At 38.1% G+C, this 17,947-nt stretch overlaps 1 protein-coding gene across 1 annotated transcript in view; it reads left to right on the top strand.

Annotated features, from left to right (window-relative positions):
• Positions 1-469: 469 nt before the first annotated feature.
• Positions 470-17,947, top strand: part of LOC139146340 (adhesion G protein-coupled receptor L4-like) — a 45,559-nt gene continuing 28,081 nt past the window's right edge. Inside the window, exons 1-4 of the mRNA XM_070717747.1 lie at positions 470-565; positions 12,922-13,218; positions 14,259-14,567; positions 14,670-14,852. Coding sequence (XP_070573848.1) covers positions 478-565; positions 12,922-13,218; positions 14,259-14,567; positions 14,670-14,852 — 877 coding nt within the window. The 5' untranslated portion in view covers positions 470-477. The remainder of the gene's footprint in view (positions 566-12,921; positions 13,219-14,258; positions 14,568-14,669; positions 14,853-17,947) is intronic.

Raw genomic sequence — 17,947 nt, 5'->3', positions numbered from 1 at the left:
TTTTACGTAACCCGTATTAGTAAGTAGCCAAAATTACATCATCCGTGTTTTGCGTTCAGCATTTGTGATGTTTTATCTGTTTGTGGCTTTACCGCATCTTGTATGTTACTCATTTTATGTCTGTCGACGTCATATGACTCTAAAACAAACTCTGTTATCATTACATCGTACCGTCGATTGATTCCTCAAGACTCAAATAGTCAAAGCTTTCTTAGGTCTTTTTCCCGAGAAAGCGAAATATTCAAAATGATATGTACAAACAAAATGAGACCTCTTCAAAGACAGGTTGTCGCCATATTCAGGATTGTTTATCACCTACTTTTAAGTAGGACAACTATCATTAGTAACAAACTTAAATATCCGGAGTTATAGAGCTTTTCAATCATCATCGCCCCGCCTACGTTTGATCACGTGACATTCAAAAGATCAAGAGCGTGAGGCATACAAATAGTCTTAATACGGTAGTCTTTGTTAGCCATGGCTACTGAACGGGACACCATACGACGGTGCAGAACGTACCTGTGGCTGTTACTGTCTGTCGTCATTGTAGACGTGGAATGTCAAGGTTAGTTAGCGTTTGTATCATTCAGATTTGAAAAAACGATTTCGAAAGAAGAATTATTGGTCAGTTCATTGGAAAATAGAAGTTGATTAATATTACTGGTAAACACGTACGTACGAATGTATGTATATTGGTATGTATGTTGGTGTCTATGTATATATCTTTAAATGTATGAATGTGTATATTGTGTGCACATGTTTGTCCGACCTCATATTCATCTCGAAAACCACTGCACCTGTCATCAGGATGACTTAAGTTGAGTTTATTTAAATTGTGGAGGTGTGGTATTTTCTCTGGAACAGCGTGTCAGATTGATTCGCAATTTGATATCGAAGTCCCTACGTATGATGTATATGAGTTTTTTTCAATAGTGACTAAACCTGCAAAAGTTTATTTTGGGACAATTTTTGCTAGTTTTGGTCAAAAAATACCAAATATTTTATTATTAAAATTTAGTCTGATTGCCAAAGCCTTGAGAACCGCTGCAAACGTCACCTTTGTATTTGATATGTAGATGTAAGCGGAACGGTAGATGGCAATTGTTCAAATGAAATATGCCATTACCAAAATATGCAAATGGGCAGAAAAATATTCAGTTCGTAAGAAGTCAAACTCCCAATAAGTACCGTCAGATTGCTTTGAAATAATGTTTAAAATTACCTTAGATAGATAAAAAATGTTTGAAATTACCTAAGGTAGACCTCATATGCGTTGTTTATTTTCGGGCTGATGATTAGCATGTCTATTTTTCACGAATATTTGTGTCATTATTTTATTTTGATAACGAAGTCTACTTCTCTTCGACTGCTTGCCCAAATTTTTTGAAATTTGGCTAGGATTAGGTAGGGTTGTTGTCTTCCAGTTGTGTACAAATCATGGCAAAATCTGCAAAAATATGTTTTTGAGAATATGTTTTTGTCAGTATATGGTCAAAATATTCATTTCGCAGAAACTGCTTATCCCATTGCTTTGAAACCTGGGTCGCAGGGTTCTTGGTATATTGTTCTTATGATGTATAAACATGCAGTGAAAATACCAATATGGTTGATTTTTGACAATTGTTATCATTGTTTGTCTTCTTTTTTCTGAGAAACCATTAAGCTAATTGGAAAACAGGAGTTAATTAAAATTCAACCAGGTCAGCTGACAAACCATGTTTTACAAAAATTGTACTGTGGCAGTACCCATATCTTTTGTCTAAAAGACGTTTTCAGCTCTTGTCCTTTACAAATTTTGACATATGCACTGAATGGCTGAGGATGGCTCAAGCATGAAGTCTCCAAATGTCTAACAATGCAACGTTTACAAAATGTAACGTGGAGGTAATAAGACAAAAGAGGGAACAAGCTATCTCTCGAACACACACAGAGCTATTCCAGGTATTCCCAAGCACTCCCATCAATTCTTATGTATAATATTTTTTTGTAATTTAAAGTGTCATATCATGAAAATATGGCTAAAGTTACCATCTGTGTATTAAAAATTATCATACATGCTATGCCTGTATTGCCATTCTTCCATTGTTCAGACGGTACTGATATGAACCCATATTTTAACTATTGAAAATACGAATTATATTTTCACTGTAACCGAACTACTTACGGCGACGCGTACGCGTGACCTTCGCGGTTATGCATGACCTTCGTTGGAATATGTACATGTATATAAAACAGCTGAGCGATAAGACAAATGACAATCCGAAACGTCATTATGATTATGGTCAAAATGTTGTTGTTTGCAGACACTTCATGGGCATTGCACTTGGGCACAAGTACAGTTGTACCCAATCTGATTAAAATCAGATGTAGAGTACGGCGACGTCTTATTATGCGTACGCGGTATTCTCTCGCTGTCGCCTCTCACTACATCTGACCAACTCCCAAAGAGGGTCGCGTTCAAATCTCGCGCTCTGGCCAAAACAAAATGCTCATTTCGTGTGATTTTCGGCCGAGTCCGAGAGACATCTCGCCAAAACATAAGTGTGAGCAACATTCCAGTCACCCCTCATTGGTAGGCGGCCCAACGTCAGTAAAGTGAACGTACCCAAGAGGTGACCGGAATGTTGCTCACGCTTATGATTTGGCAAGGTGTCTCTCGAATTCGGCCGAAAATCAAACGAAACGAGCGTTTTTAAAGCAAATTAAGTACAAAGTATGAATTTTTAGAATGCTAGGAACGATCGACGGTTACATGATAGACGAACTTGCTACTTTTACAGTAAAATCGAGCGTCGAAGATGACATGGTGGCATAATCCCTATAGGAAATAGCCATTTGGTTTCCTGACTTTGGTTTTTTCCCACTTATGTACACACGTCTATTGGCGAATAGTCTAAGAGCTGAATAGATCACGAGTGACTGTGGTTTTTTCTCGCTTATGTACACACGTCTATTGCTGCGCAACTCGTCAAAATACGGACACATCACTCGAATACAACGCGGTATCGCCCAAAATTCGTGTAATAACCCCGAAATATTTATCAGTAACAAACGAAGAACACTGAATCCAGCAGTGTTTGATTGGTCACCGTTCAATGCACTGATTTCAAAATTCAAATTCGGTAAGAGATTACGGAAAATGTCTTTAAATGTCATATGCATGCACTTCCAACAGGCCACTATTCAAGGCAAAGGCGTGTGTTTAACTGTGTATGGAGTAAAAACTTGACAAATTGTTAACAACACTAATATATGGTAGAGCCTTCGCACAAAGAACAATTCGTGACTTTACAAGAAAATTAAAGAGTCGGTCAGTCGGTTTTGTGACAGAACTAGAGAAAACACGATACCAAAGACTGAGTGCCAGGGAAAGAGACTGCCCACCTATAAAGTTTGTGTACTTAATGACGCTACGGGTCTGTGTATTAAATGTTTAATGGAGTGAATCTGTGTATTGTTTGAAAGGGAAAGCAATGGCGAGACGTAGCCGGATCTGTAGTGCAAAAAATATTGATGGTGTGATCCTGTAAGGATTACGTTTCGAAACCTGGATGTGATTTCTCATTAGTTGCAAAGAGTTTTCTTTCCTCAGTTTGTGTAGGGATATTGTTTTCTTTGTGCAGTTCTACGTTCTTCCAACAAAGAACCTAATTTTGTCCTGGTAAGTCAAGCAGCGCGATTAGATTAGTTTGTTTCTTCTTTCTTTTCTCCGTTAAATTTCGTTCTGACCAATGTGTCTTTCAGTTTTTTGTTTCTTCTGCACGCTATAATTTATGTTTGTGTGAAAAGTTTCTTAAGTATATCATCTTTTTCTCATTTCATCATCTGATTTCCCATCAATCGTTCAGGTTTCATTTGGAAAAACGGAGCGCGAGGCATTCGATATATTGGGCAGTACGCCAAGGACATGTACTTTGAGTGTTTTTGTTGAGAACGAGATAATTCCAATTTGTTTGTCCAGACGGAGCTTTTGTTGGGGCTTCATTGCTGCGTGACAAACGTCATTACTGCGTGACAAACATCATTAAAATTAATAATAATAATGGGTTAGCAAATTTAATTTCTCCCATGCATGATGAATAATATTGATATCAACTGAACACTAATCACTTAATGGATGATGGTTTTAGTTATGCCCTTGCAGCTTTAAAGGCATTGATTGCTCGCGATCCCTGGGATCGCCTTTGTTCTAGTCTGTAAGAGGATTATGGAGGTGTGATAGCCTTTTGTTTTCATTGAAATTGTAATCTGGTGGGTAAATTTTCTGATGAGACAATCTGGTGCCAACACATGCCTTTAATGGAGTGTGTTTATGGTAAACACGACTGCATTACATTTTGAATTCATAGATACATGTGAAAGTAACTTTTTTAGTGTAGAAAACCCAATATCTACGTTGTTGTGATTATTGGTTGTGGTTTTAGCTTTAAGGAGATTAATGATTGTAGGGAATTAACAAAGACTATTAGGACTTCAAAACGTTTAATCTTATTTAGGTAACTAATTGATTTCCAGTCGTCTTGTTTCTCTTTCAATAGGGATCTTTCAATAGGGCCGAAGGAGTTGAATGATTTGTTTCGCGTTCCCGTGCGTAGGTTCGTGAGGTTTAAAACAACCAAACAAGCAAATCAAAATAAAAAGGACTACACTATGTAGCTTTTCTGCTACAAATTATGTAAAGTGTACTTGAAATCCTACATATTCGCATTTATCCCAAATTTCAGCAAGATATTTACATAACGGTTGCAATTTCCAAAGAACTCTAATGGCAAAAACACCTTATAACCTTCTTAACACCTTAGTTAATCCTGGTCCCATGTCTTTTCGAGCCGGGGTTTAAATGGATACTAATTTACGTGGAAACAGAAAAGTAAATAAAATAAACTTATTGTGTAAAATTTTCATCATCCTTTTTTAACCGCATACTTTCCATATATATTTAGTAGGCTCTATACAAAGGATCCGATTTTAATGGCCTAATCCGATAATTTAAATTCGAAGCTGGTACTCCTTTATAATACCGGTGGACTTAACCGCTCAATATCGAGTGATGTCACAGTCTGTATCAGTTCAGTATAGTTGCCATGACGTCAGCAGTTATTATGTTAACTGCAACGCCATGAACTAGGCACGTGCTAAATAAGTCATACACAGTTTGCTCACCGGTGGTAAACCTGTACAGGCTCATAAATAATGGTAAATAATAAATGTCTTCCTAAAGAAAATTTCACCCTATAGACATGCTCGCAAGTTGCACACTGAAAGCAGCAAATTTTATTTGCTCGTATCAAATTCGACTGAGGCAAATATGTGCTCAATCCTTTATATGTGTTGAACAATTGTCTTGATCTAGATTATATTTTTATATTTTTAATAACTCCGATTACTGTGTCTGTCCATTGTCAGCACGGTAAAACCTCTCTGCCAACCGATTGCCGACTTGCTTTGGATTCGGGAAAGCGATTGATAAGTTCACGTATGAATCAGCATGTATGATGGCATTCAGTATATCAACACTTCAGCTTGATCGGATCCATGAATGAAAGTACCCTGCAAATCATTTCCATAGCTATTGGGCGATGGGCCGTTTACTTGTGCAGTGAAAGTAATCCCAGGATATAAAACACGGGAAATATTTGAAGAAAAATAATTTTGATCCGTCCACATCAAACAAAAGCTCAAAAGACTGTTAATGTGATAAATATATATAATCCTACGGAATTTTCCTCTATTTGTCATCGTACACTTTACTTTATCGCCGAGTCACACAACTTCGCGCCTCCGAATCGAAGTTTTACAGCTCCGTGAAAAACACACGTAGACGATGACGTCAGACACACACACCTACACCGAAACACACCTACACCGAAACACACCCACACCCACACCCCCACCCCCCACATATATATATATATATATATATATATATATATATATATATATATATATATATATATATATATATATATATATATATATATATATATATATATATATATATATATATATATATTTGCTAGCTGTCGATGCCGGCAAAGTAGATCGCTCAATGCATTTTTGCACTGAGAATCTAGGAACTTGTACTAGTTGCCACTCTGCAGGCTGTTTCATCAGTAGTGAGGATTTCACGGGAATAGGACTCACTCTGCATGGAATATCCCATGATTCATTATGATGTGTATCCTCGGAGGTTCCTCACTGATGTCTGGAAAGTCTCCCATGTGCAGAGAAAATTGTAGACAAGTAATAAAAATTTGGAAACAGTACTTTTGAGGACATGGCTGTGCTCAATGTCCAGTTTGAATGATTTGAAAAATAATACTTGATTGAGAGAGGAGATATCAATTTTGTGAAATTGTCAAACAATTTTAGAGCCAGTGATACACAATAATTTCATGGAAAGTAAGGAGTCTTTTGGCACCTGTTTTGTCAAACAAAAGGATATTAATTTCTTTCAAATAGATCTACAAAAGAAATTTGCATGTTAACTTTTACACTGAAAGTGACCACCTCAGTTGGTCATTACAAACTTCCCAAAAGTGTGTTATTTGTAGTCCCTGTAAACCATCAATTTTGTGGCCGTTTAATGGTGATGTTGAAATTTCTACTAAAAATCGGACCGTACTTTTATTAGATATTATCAAATGGTCATTGTAATGACAAATGTTACTCTCAATATGCAGAACTGGAAAAGTTATAATTACATGAACCTTCGAGTGTACACATCATACAGACTTGTGGGTAATTTACTGCATTGTGGGACTGATGATATTATGTAGCAGGCGGGTGTGCATTGGCAAATAAGTAGTTGTGGCCAATGGTGGGTCAGTGATTGACGAGAAGGAATTTGCTGCTGTGTCTGCATTTTGAGAGTAATTCTATTCGCTTGTTAAAGGTTTATTTACTGTCTGAATAAATTATAAGGAGCTTTCCTGTTATGCACAAGTTGCAGCATTTGGTTTTATTGGGCAGCATAAACAAAGCCCACAACAAACAAGTTTTCTGAGTTTTATTGGGCGTATTTTGCTTAAAAATGGACATTAGTCGGTTGTAAATACTGACCCTCGTTCCACAGGGCTGGTATTAGACGCTAAGTAGCAGCTTGAAAGCTGTTGGTAAGGGAGGCTCGTCGAATCAATAGCGAATATCTAACGTTGAAATCAGATGAACTGTAGTTGAACGTGGACTATTTTGGAATGCATTGCCAATCAGCTTTTTATAACATTGCGTGAAGATTAGTATGGACATTAGTCGATTGTAAATACCGATCCTCGTTTCACAGGGCTGGCATTAGACCCTAAGTAGCAGCCTGAAAGCTGGGATTAGTGTACGAGGTGAACAGGTGATATTTGAAATATACAGGGAACAATATACAGAGAACAAGATCGAATAACAGCTACATGTAAGACCAAGCAAGTTGTAAACCGACGAAACACACCGAGAAAACTTAGTACACGGAAACTTACCAAACTAAAGCAGATCCCAAATCGTTACGGTATCCTTCAGTTTTCAAGAAATTCATTGAAACGCGTCTTGAGGGTATGCTTGCAGTAGATAGTCTATTTATCTTCCTATTTCATCAAAATGTGCCTGGCAAGGTCAAATGGTGAAAGAACCACCTACTACGTATCAACACCGTTAGAGCGATATGAGATGAAATTCATGACGCAAATTGCAAAAAGTCAAAGAAAACAACTTGTTCCGTAAAGAAGACCCTCATAAAAATCACACTACAGACTTATCCCCGACTCATATATGCTGATTGAAGCTCAATGTCAATAATGTTACCAATATTGTTACAGTTTCACAGAAGCAGATTAATGTTATATTTAATGACCAACTTGAGTGTCGATAAATCTAAAATATGTCGCGAGATCATCAGTTGGCACATCAGTGAACATGGTGAACATGACTTTGTTAGGTGACACGTAAAGTCGTCACCTTTTCCCCTCGTCGTCTCTCTTATACGCCCTTCTGATACAAGAGATTCAACGTCGAGGACGCCAACGTATATTGGCTCATTACATCTGATCAACTGCTACATAATAAAAGTTCCATTAGCTGTATCTTCTGGCGATTTTTCCGTTTGCTTTGATTGAAATGATCACTGGCTCATGTTGAATAGCCTGTCAAATAACAGAGAATCGCATATTATTCGGAAACATTACGTACCCTACAACTAAATAACATGTGATTTTACAACGAAAATTTCAATTCTTGTCCGGACATAAATACAAACTCTGTTGACACACGGATTGCAACGTAGGCATTCTTCTGCACCTGCGCGAGCCATTCACAGCAATTTCAAAATATTATTAAATATTCATTTCTTATGCCCGGTACTTACGTCGTAGTCCATTGTCCGAGCATGTTGCGTAGCCAGATGTCTGGCAATCAACGACGCGATGTTGTTTTGATCCCGCAATAAACGTGAACTTGTACATCTGGCGTGATCGCGGCGTTTCCCATATCTGCGTTCTCCCCAGCAAGCTGCGCATGCCATACGTCAACGAACGAGCTCGGAAGGGCAACACGTTTGAACAAAAATTAGCAGTTTTATGTGGCTATAACATCACTAATCATGTTTGTTTCTTCGTAAAACAAAATTGTGCAACAAATATGAGCCTCCAACATGGAATTTTTCGAGGTAAAGATGGTCAAAAGTTACAAATAATGGCCCTTTAATAATTCGCATTTATGAATGCAAATGATCGACGCAAACATTGCCAAGGTGAAAACCAGGTTATTGCGATATAAGCTTATCTTGGGAAAATGGGACACAGTCGGATATTTTGTTTGCTAAATGACTGACCTGAATGTTTCCGACTTAGTGCTTCTAATAAGTTTTAGTCAATCCCCCTTCTACCTCGTGGAAGTTGATTTCGTGTTTCATTGAAATTGAAAACGCACTCGGACTTTCAAAATTTATACTGACAAATTTTGTTTGTGTCCAGTTCTTCGAAACTAGTCAAATACGGACAGATCACTTGTGGACAACGCAATATCAACCAAACATCGTGTCGCTAATAAACCCAAACAAGTGATCTCCCGGAACGTTAGACTTAATAACACTTTGTTATAAATTTGGTGGCCATGGAGATCCACAAGTCTTATACCAGCTGAGCTTACATCTTTGTCACATTTGTCTGCTGATTCATACACAGGGGGCTCGTACTCCTTGTTTATTTGTGTCTGTGTTTGTTTGTGTCTAAGTGTTTGTGTTTGTTTGTTTATTTGTTATTTTTAATAAAATAACAGCGAAAAGTTATTTTGTTAATATTTGTCAATAAAGAGCAGTTTAATTTTTTATTTGTTTGTTTGTTTGTTTGTTTGTTTGTTTGTTGATATGTATTTCCGATGGTTAGGGTTAGGCTTAAGTTAGGGTTAGGGTTAAAGTTCGGGTTAGGCTTAAGTTAGGGTTAGGGTTAGGGTTAGACTTATTCACTCCCTCTATATATTCAGACAAGGGGAGCAAGTGGGATTCCAACATCTGTATTTTAAAGTCAAGAAAAACACACCAAATAAATGCCAGACAATTAAAATATTGGGTTTGTGGCAGCATCATGTCCTGTACTTACCACACCTATCCTTTAATTCGATGGAAAGGCTAAAATCGGCGATATTTAGCATCTTTCCCCTTTGATTCGTACAGTTTGTACGGCAAAACGTAAGTGCCATACTTTGATTGGCGGGTTAGTACGTCAGTGAAATTCAAATCGGACAAATCAGGCAGCTTGTTAAACTCACAACACTGCGCGTACGCCAGTTCTCAAGCGACTCTACCACAGCAAGATTCATTCGTGCCTGTGACTAATACGTGTTCGCAGATATCGAGGATGCAATAAAAAGTCGTTGAGTCACTGTTCATGACAACGGATCATACTTTCAAATAATAAAGAAACTATTAAAAGAATTAAACCATTAAAACCATGATTATACCATTAAAACAATTGGAAACTCGAGTTCCCTTGACAGCAACGTAAGGAAAATGGCACGTTTTTCCAGTGCTTTCTTGATTCTTTGACCCTGCCCACCCCCGTCGCCCAAAATATAATAGTCTCACACACATCCGCCATGGTTTATTTTCATTGACGGCCACGATCTATGTTTTCATCTTCTGAACATGCAGTTGCTTTTGTTTGAAGCAATTATCCTTTCATTTGTGAAGCCTTTTTCCTTGTGACTATTACAATCACTGCTATGTTGTTGTTTTCACAAGATGTATACGGTTTGATACAGGAATATTGAGTTGCCTTTCCGTGTAGGCAATATGCATGCTATGCCAGTTCACATTTACTCAGATCAGCAGCATACATATGTACATGATGTCTTTGTTTCAAGTTTTGTTTTTTTTTTCGACGCTGAAATTTTACCAAAATGTCATTTCTGTATTCAGAGATTGTGTAATCAATTTCTTTGGATAAAGTTGATTTGGAAAGCGATAGAAACATCCAGAGGAGTTGAAAAAATCGTGCATAAAATTATCATAAATTAAGCGTCCGTGGCAGAAAAAAATGGGTTGCTCGAGCCCCTCCCATAGTTTTTACCACCGTTAAGTGTTGCCGAACCGGGGGCTTATAGTATACTCGGACGAGTACGGTATTGTTCGTAGTTGGAAGGTTACTGCCCGTAGTTTACTTTCGATAGCTAGAAAACTATCAGAATTGAACCAATACCAAGAATAACTTTTCCAGCCCCGGAAATTCAACCGTGGCGACAGTCTCTCTGTATTTGTTTCCTTCCGGGTTTACGCTCATGTTTTTGCATTTACCACCATAAGCTCCGTACATCTCATGAACTGATTGGAAATGAGTGCGTTTCGCACAGATGTATAGTTGAAGTACTCTAGTGGAACCTTCTTCTCATAAGACAAAAGTGAATGGTGCGGCATACAAAGCTGTCGTGAACCGATTCGTAAAGGGAAAAAGAAAATGGCAAAATGCACCAAAGTAAATTCCTCCTGGTTCGAGCCCCACAATGGTAACGTCCCCAGTTCGGGCCAAGACAGGGCTAACAAGCTATCTGATTGGTCCAATTTGAATTTCACTGACGTACTAACCCGCCAAAGTGTGACACTTATGTTTTGCCGTACAAACTGTACGAATCAAAGGAGAAATATGCTAAATATCGCCGATTTTTGCCCTTTCCATCGAATTAAAGGATAGGTGTGGTAAGTACGGGACATGATGCTGCCACTAACCCAATATTTCAATTGGTGTGTTTTTCTTGACTTTAAAATACAGATGTTGGAATCCCACTTGCTCCCCTTGTCTGAATATATAGAGGGAGTGAATAAGTCTAACCCTAACCCTAACCCTTACTTAAGCCTAACCCTAACCCTAACCATCGGAAATACATATCAACAAACAAACAAATAAATAAAGTGATCTTTATTAACAAATATTAACAAAATAGCTTGTCGCTATTATTTTATTAAAATAACAAATAAACAAACACAAACACATACACACAAACAAACACAGACACAAATAAACAAGGAATACGAGCCCCCTGTGATTCATACACTGTAAATGTTTCAACTTAATATTACGTCCAGTAAAGCGTTGCAAAACCTAAAACATGCTTGCTGGTTCTAAAATGCAAGTTGTAGCTTTAAAGGTATACAGTCACCTGTAACTTGAATATGCCCATATATGGTCGAAGGGGCGTTCCTTGGTATTCAAAATGCCCATGTGGGGGCGCTGTTTTTAAAAAGCGGCCACCCGCTTAAAATCTGTGATTGGTAAGATTTTCTCTTTCCATGGTAACTGTGGAAAAATTCGAACAGGTGACAGTATACCTTTAATATATACACTGAGATACTAATGTTGTACAATGCATTTTATGCCAGTGTCATAATCTTCCCAATTTGCGTAATCACGTTCTCGATACATTAGCGTCCTCGGATGCGGTAAATCAAGCTGCAGTTCCAATCGAACAGTACGGGCACCAGCATTGTATGTCCTAACTATGATCCGAGAAACCTACTATTTTGGACAAGAACCTTTATGCTAATTTTAGGTCAACAAACGTTACCGCCATTGCTTTCGGAAGTTTCAAAGATGTCATTCACTATTTCATAGTTTTCCACCAACAACTCCCTGCAGGTTTCCGGTGAATATTGAAACCTTGTACCAATAAAACACACTGACCCCGTCACCCCTATCAGGCATTTGAAACTCTGGGTGATCCTCCCATCACCAGAGAACACGATTTCAACTAATTTGGGATAATTTGATCTTTATATTTTCAAATTTCTCAAAAATGTTAGATGTGCTATAGTTGAATGTTGTGCGATTACAAATTACTCATTAAAACAAGTGTGTAACATAAAAAGAAAAGCAGATAGGGTTACATTTGCAGATTATATCGACATTACTTCACCATACTATTATCCCAAATTAGTTCCAGTCGTGTTAGAGTCAAAAACAAGTTAAACCCCCATGAATCCAAAGCCCGAGGATGAAGAAACTGACTCGTCCCTTATTACATGTAAGGAAAATATGGTTGAACAATTCGATTCGCACGGATTAGAATGCGCAAAAGCTGTCCGCTATGCTATAGGAAAATATTTAAGTGTTTGGTAGCTTCTTTTCAAACATTACATGCTCTATTTTCGGCCAAGAGAACGTCAAGGGTGGTTCATAGGCTTTTTTAGTCTGATCACTGAGAATTTTGTCTTCGGCTGGGGTACCATGTACCTGTATAAGAGAAATTACAACGATTGACCTTGAGATAATGTGAAATTTAACCGGGAAACAGTAATGAGATGATTTATGCGACAGGAGATGAACTTGATATGATTAGTTTATCTCTATTGCCAATTGATTGACGAGTTCATCTGCTCTTGTATCGGCTGTGATTGTAAAATTAAATTGTGGCGGAAATTTAAGATGGAATTATCATCTTTTTTATGATCAGTACCGCAAAGTGACTTAGAAAATCTGGGGTGTTGGAAAGACAGTGAAAGTAGAGCGATTCCAACTTTGGAAGGAAAAGACAGTAGACTAGATGGTCCATATCAGAGCCGCGTTGATGCAGTTCGGAAATGCAAAGAAGCTGCCATGGCTAGAGGTTACACAGTGTTTGCTGTACAAAATGGGGGATGGTGTGCATCAAGTTCAAATGCTGAAAACACCTATACGAAATACGGACAATCTGATGACTGTCAAGAAGACGGCGAAGGTGGATCCTGGGCAAACCAAGTGTATAGAATAAGTATGTGAATTTGACTAGAATGTCTTATTAAACACATTTTTATTTATCGCATTTAGAATCGCACTTTGAATGTAGACCTTGTGCAGATTAACGAATGTCCGCCCTGAGTCTAAAACGACAACTCTTGTCAGGTTCCGATATTTTACCAAACTTGTTCATTATTACCTATATTTGTCGCTAGCATTTGGCGGGATCCGTAGATAGAAAGACTCTATGCTTTGTGCACATCATTTAAGAGATGAATATCTTACCTATGTGAAATATAAAAGGTTTTTGGTGATCTATTTTAGTAAGGTCTTCGAGAACCGGGAAACAGTAATCAAGAGACGATTTGTGCTTTCGAAGTTGAGCTTTATATGATTAGTTTATCTCTATTAGCTAATTGATTAACTTTATGATGAATCGACTGGCTTCCACATTGAGTTGTCACGAAATTAATCTATGTCACCTCACATGACAGACAGAAATCACTATCTGTGCGTTTTTGACTTTAGTCGTTGCAAATTTTCACGGGAAAATGCAAAAAAGATGCCGTTTTACACTTGGGTAGTCAAGTATTTGTCATCTTGTGGAAAACCAAAAGACTTTTAGGAAAAGAATGATTGACGAATTTCTTCAAAATTATCCGGTTATAGTCATCGAGAACGAAAGGCTTTCATTTTTTAATGAGAAAAGAATTGTTGCGTAAAGGGACGCTGGTAAAGATGTTCTGCTGCAAAATAACCTTTTATGGCCCCATCGGATATCATACTATGTCCAATTGTCCAAATAAGTAGCTGACGTCATTAATTGTTGCATCCGGTGTTGATAGTCTCAGCTATCCAGTCTGTTGACTCTCTTACGAACAATATGATTCGCGATTGTTTTGATGAAAATAGTACAAATTTTTTATCCTAATTCAATTTGAAATTTTACACAAACCCACTTCCTATTTCCTAATCACAATTCGCTTTTTTAGTTCTTACCCGGTAAAATACATTCATCTGCTGCGTCGTACAAAACAAAATCCAAAATCTTATACGTGTTCTCTTTTATCCAAGGTCCGCTGGGAACTTCAACTACGTTGTGCCCCGAGGACAATGAATCTTCGATCACACCACCTACTGTTAGTTTATCAACTTCGGTGGCTCAACCAACAACAGAAAATAGTCATATCACTAGCGTCGATAGCCTTCCTAGGGCCGACTCATGCACTCTCAACGCCACACGCTCAAGACGAGGCACGTTGTTACATTTGAACTACGGAAGCAGAGTGTTATTTGTTTGTCCGAAGGGGACGAGAATTGTCGATTCTTTCATTAGCATATGTAATCATGGAAACCGTATGATCCCTTATCGAAGGTGTGCTGGTAAGAGGACAATTTTTAACTTTCATCTGCTTTGGATTTTAATGTGTACCATTGTTTCTGTCGCTATTTTACGACTGCTGTGTGACGTTTCTTTACTGGCAGACGTCGACGAGTGTGAAAACGACCAACACAATTGCAGCTTCAACTTTAAATGCCACAACACTATTGGAAGCTATCTGTGCCTGTGTAGTGATGGATACAGACAGGAAGGAGGACTATGTGTACCAAAGCGAACTTTGTCAGCAAGAGACGGAAATGACAATGAAATAAGTGAAAATGACAACAGTAAGTTGTACATTTTACCTACCCATTGTATATACGTACTCCGTGCACATGATCATTGTCTCTTATGGAGTGTTCTCTTATTATGGCCAGGGTTGGCTTGCAAATCCTTCCTGTGCATCAGTCATGAGGCATACAATGCAACATGATGGGAAAAGAGATTTTTTTTCAAAGATCCTGCTCTTCTTCTTAAACTTGTATGCATCACTTGTGCTGCTACCAACACCGTCATCATCTTCCTCTGAGTCTGATATGTCACTGTCACTATATGTATTTTGAACACTTTCCAAATAATTTGTGATCTTTCTCTGAGTTTCCGTGTTTTCTTAGTACATCACAGATAACTATTTTGATTTTGTCTCCTTTGTTCCCTTTGTGCCGCACATTGTGATGAAATAGGTATTTGTTTAGACTGGCCCCCGTTTGCTTGGCTTTTCTCGGCAGCAGTTACTTGGTGGTGTGAGCCATTGCGTTCACCCCAAGATACATGCGACAGCCTACTTCTAATGTGGCAGTCTGGTATTCTTTTTTTGATATTTACTTGTCCACAGCCTTGGAGCTAGTCTAGTATTTGTTCAGTTCTTGTACAGGAACATTACATATCGTGTACTTTTCAACAGGCATTGAACCAAAACCTATATTTTCATTTACTCGAGTCCTTTTGGACTACACATACTGGTATTTCTGTTGATATACGTCTACTGGGTCAACTGAAAACTTTCTAACATCCAACCACATTTTCACTTGGCGTCAATTCAAAGGGAAAGTGTGCATTTTCACATCAATTTTGCAGAGGAAAAATGTCGCATTTGAGTTTCTTCATATCATAAAAAGTGCCAGGGTATAGGTCGTGAAGGGGTCAAATAGCCAATTTACAGACCGAAGTACCCACCGCTCCTGGGGTTATTATAAGAAGAAGCAAAGTGAGCAACGGTAAAATTAAAGGTGCATAATTAAGGACATGCTCCCTAGTGGAATACCCTGGCCAACATACTATAATACTACATGAAAGCTTAGAATACATTACTTTATATTATATACACATATTTTATATTTGTTTTAAGAGTCACAATACAAAAAAGGTCTATCTATGTATTTTTCTTATTGCTAATTGACATAAAAAACAATGACATGGAATTTTTTTCAGTTATATTCTAGCGTTTGTACTTATTTGTCTACATGAGTCTGAAAACTGGTCAGATATCAACAATACTAGTATGCAACAGCACAAGGGGAACCTTTCAATGTATGCCAAGTTTGTGTTTAACATGCAACTTCCACCTTAGCTAATCGTAACCTTACCTCGGCCAAAGGCTGATAGGAATTGTTCATTGCCCTCAGCGAGCTTACTTTACAAGACAGATAGAGGATAGAGTATACAGTTGTCAAGGCAGGATGCTCATGTGATTGATAATACACATAATTATATTCAGATTTACAGTGAAATGACTTCACAGAATGCAATCACGCACAGACTGGGTGTCGTACATTGTAAGTTCACATCCGACCGAAAATTTTATGAATTTTCTACAATAGGTTGACACCCCTTCTGGTTGACAGAATTGTACCTGATGCTGTCTTTCACCAAGATAACCGATTATTCATTGCTTGACAAAGTTTGCGTGCAATGTGTGATAGTGAGTATGTTAGTACGAGTGCTTCTCGAACTCTAGAGTGTATGGTCGCAGTCGGAAAATTAAGACAACTCAGTTATTGAACCACTCTTTTTTAAGGATGGGGATTTATACGAGCGGTTTTGACTGTTATGTCACCCTAGACGTTGTGAGGCCTACTCCAATCAAACATTTAGTGAATTGTATTTCCCAGAATATTTTTGAACACTGAAACTGCTTTTTCACGATATGAATACTTATAAAAATAAAGTGACCCTGCCACTTTGGTGTTTGGAACATACATGACTTGCCTTTTGCGGTTTTCAAATATAAGGTAACCTCCTTGGATTATGCTGGCCCATCCCCAGCTGTAATAACTGAAGGCTCCCTTAGTCTGTGTATGTCTGCTGCATAAATTAGGATTTCTCTGTAAAGTGTGCTCTGAGTAGCATAGAGTAGCGTCAAAACATCACAATAACACCTCAGTCTCCATTCAGACCCCCAATTTAATCCACCAAATGAACACTCCAAGCACCATTTCTGGAAAGAAACAATGCTTCACACATTTATTTTTCATTTTTAAAACTTCCAGCCATATCTTAGAAGTTAACCCTTCACAGTTTTATTTTCCATTTTTATTTCAGCCCAAAAGTTAACTCAAGAAATTAACACTCCCAGCACCATTTCCAAATTCATCGATCCAGGCTAATTAAGTGGTGATTTTGCTCGAGAAAGCGCTCATTTCGCTCAAATTGTAATGACGTTTTAGGCATTGAAATCGGGAAACCAAGGCCATGATGACCAGGGGTAGCAATTTGACCAATCACCTTAGAATCGCCCAACCGAACGTCCTACTCCCTTATAGAGGCATTTTTAATTGGCCAAAAGACCCATTCCAAAACCTATCTCCAAAAATCTGACGGGGGTTAAAAAAAATTGTAAAACAAATATGCAAGTAAAAGTATTGTCATGTTCGTATGCTATACATCTTAATGACTTAGGTTGAACTCAACAGAGCTCGGTGGTGAGAGTGCATTTAGAAGTTCTGCAGTGTTCACAACTACAAAACCAAGTCTGCGAGAGGAGATTTTCATAAGCTGTCCCTTTGTAAGGGATGCGAACACAAAAGAGTGTATATGAGGCTGTTGTGCCAACAGAAGGGGATGCTAGTGGGGGAACAAGAGGAAAGTAATTTTGACGACATTTAAATGAGTCGAGGGTCATTTGCTCTTTTTTTTTAGATTAAAAGTATATCTTATAAACAATTAGTATTAGGAAGAGTATACCCATCTGACCCAATCACCACTTTGTTAGACCTGATAGAAGAGATTCTTGCAGAAATGCCTCACCCGATTCCAGAGGGTCAGCAGTTTAATCATTTCGATAACGAGATCCCCTCACAGTTAGGCCTCCAGACGATGAGTGGGCTGAGATCCTTGACTACACCAAAGATGAGTTTCAGGTCGATGGTGCCCTGCGATCTTC

Source organism: Ptychodera flava, chromosome 12 (assembly GCF_041260155.1).
Source record: "Ptychodera flava strain L36383 chromosome 12, AS_Pfla_20210202, whole genome shotgun sequence".
Classification (NCBI taxonomy): Eukaryota; Metazoa; Hemichordata; class Enteropneusta; family Ptychoderidae; genus Ptychodera; species Ptychodera flava.
Note: the sequence above shows the minus strand (reverse complement) of the source record. Positions and strands in the feature narration are given on the sequence as shown.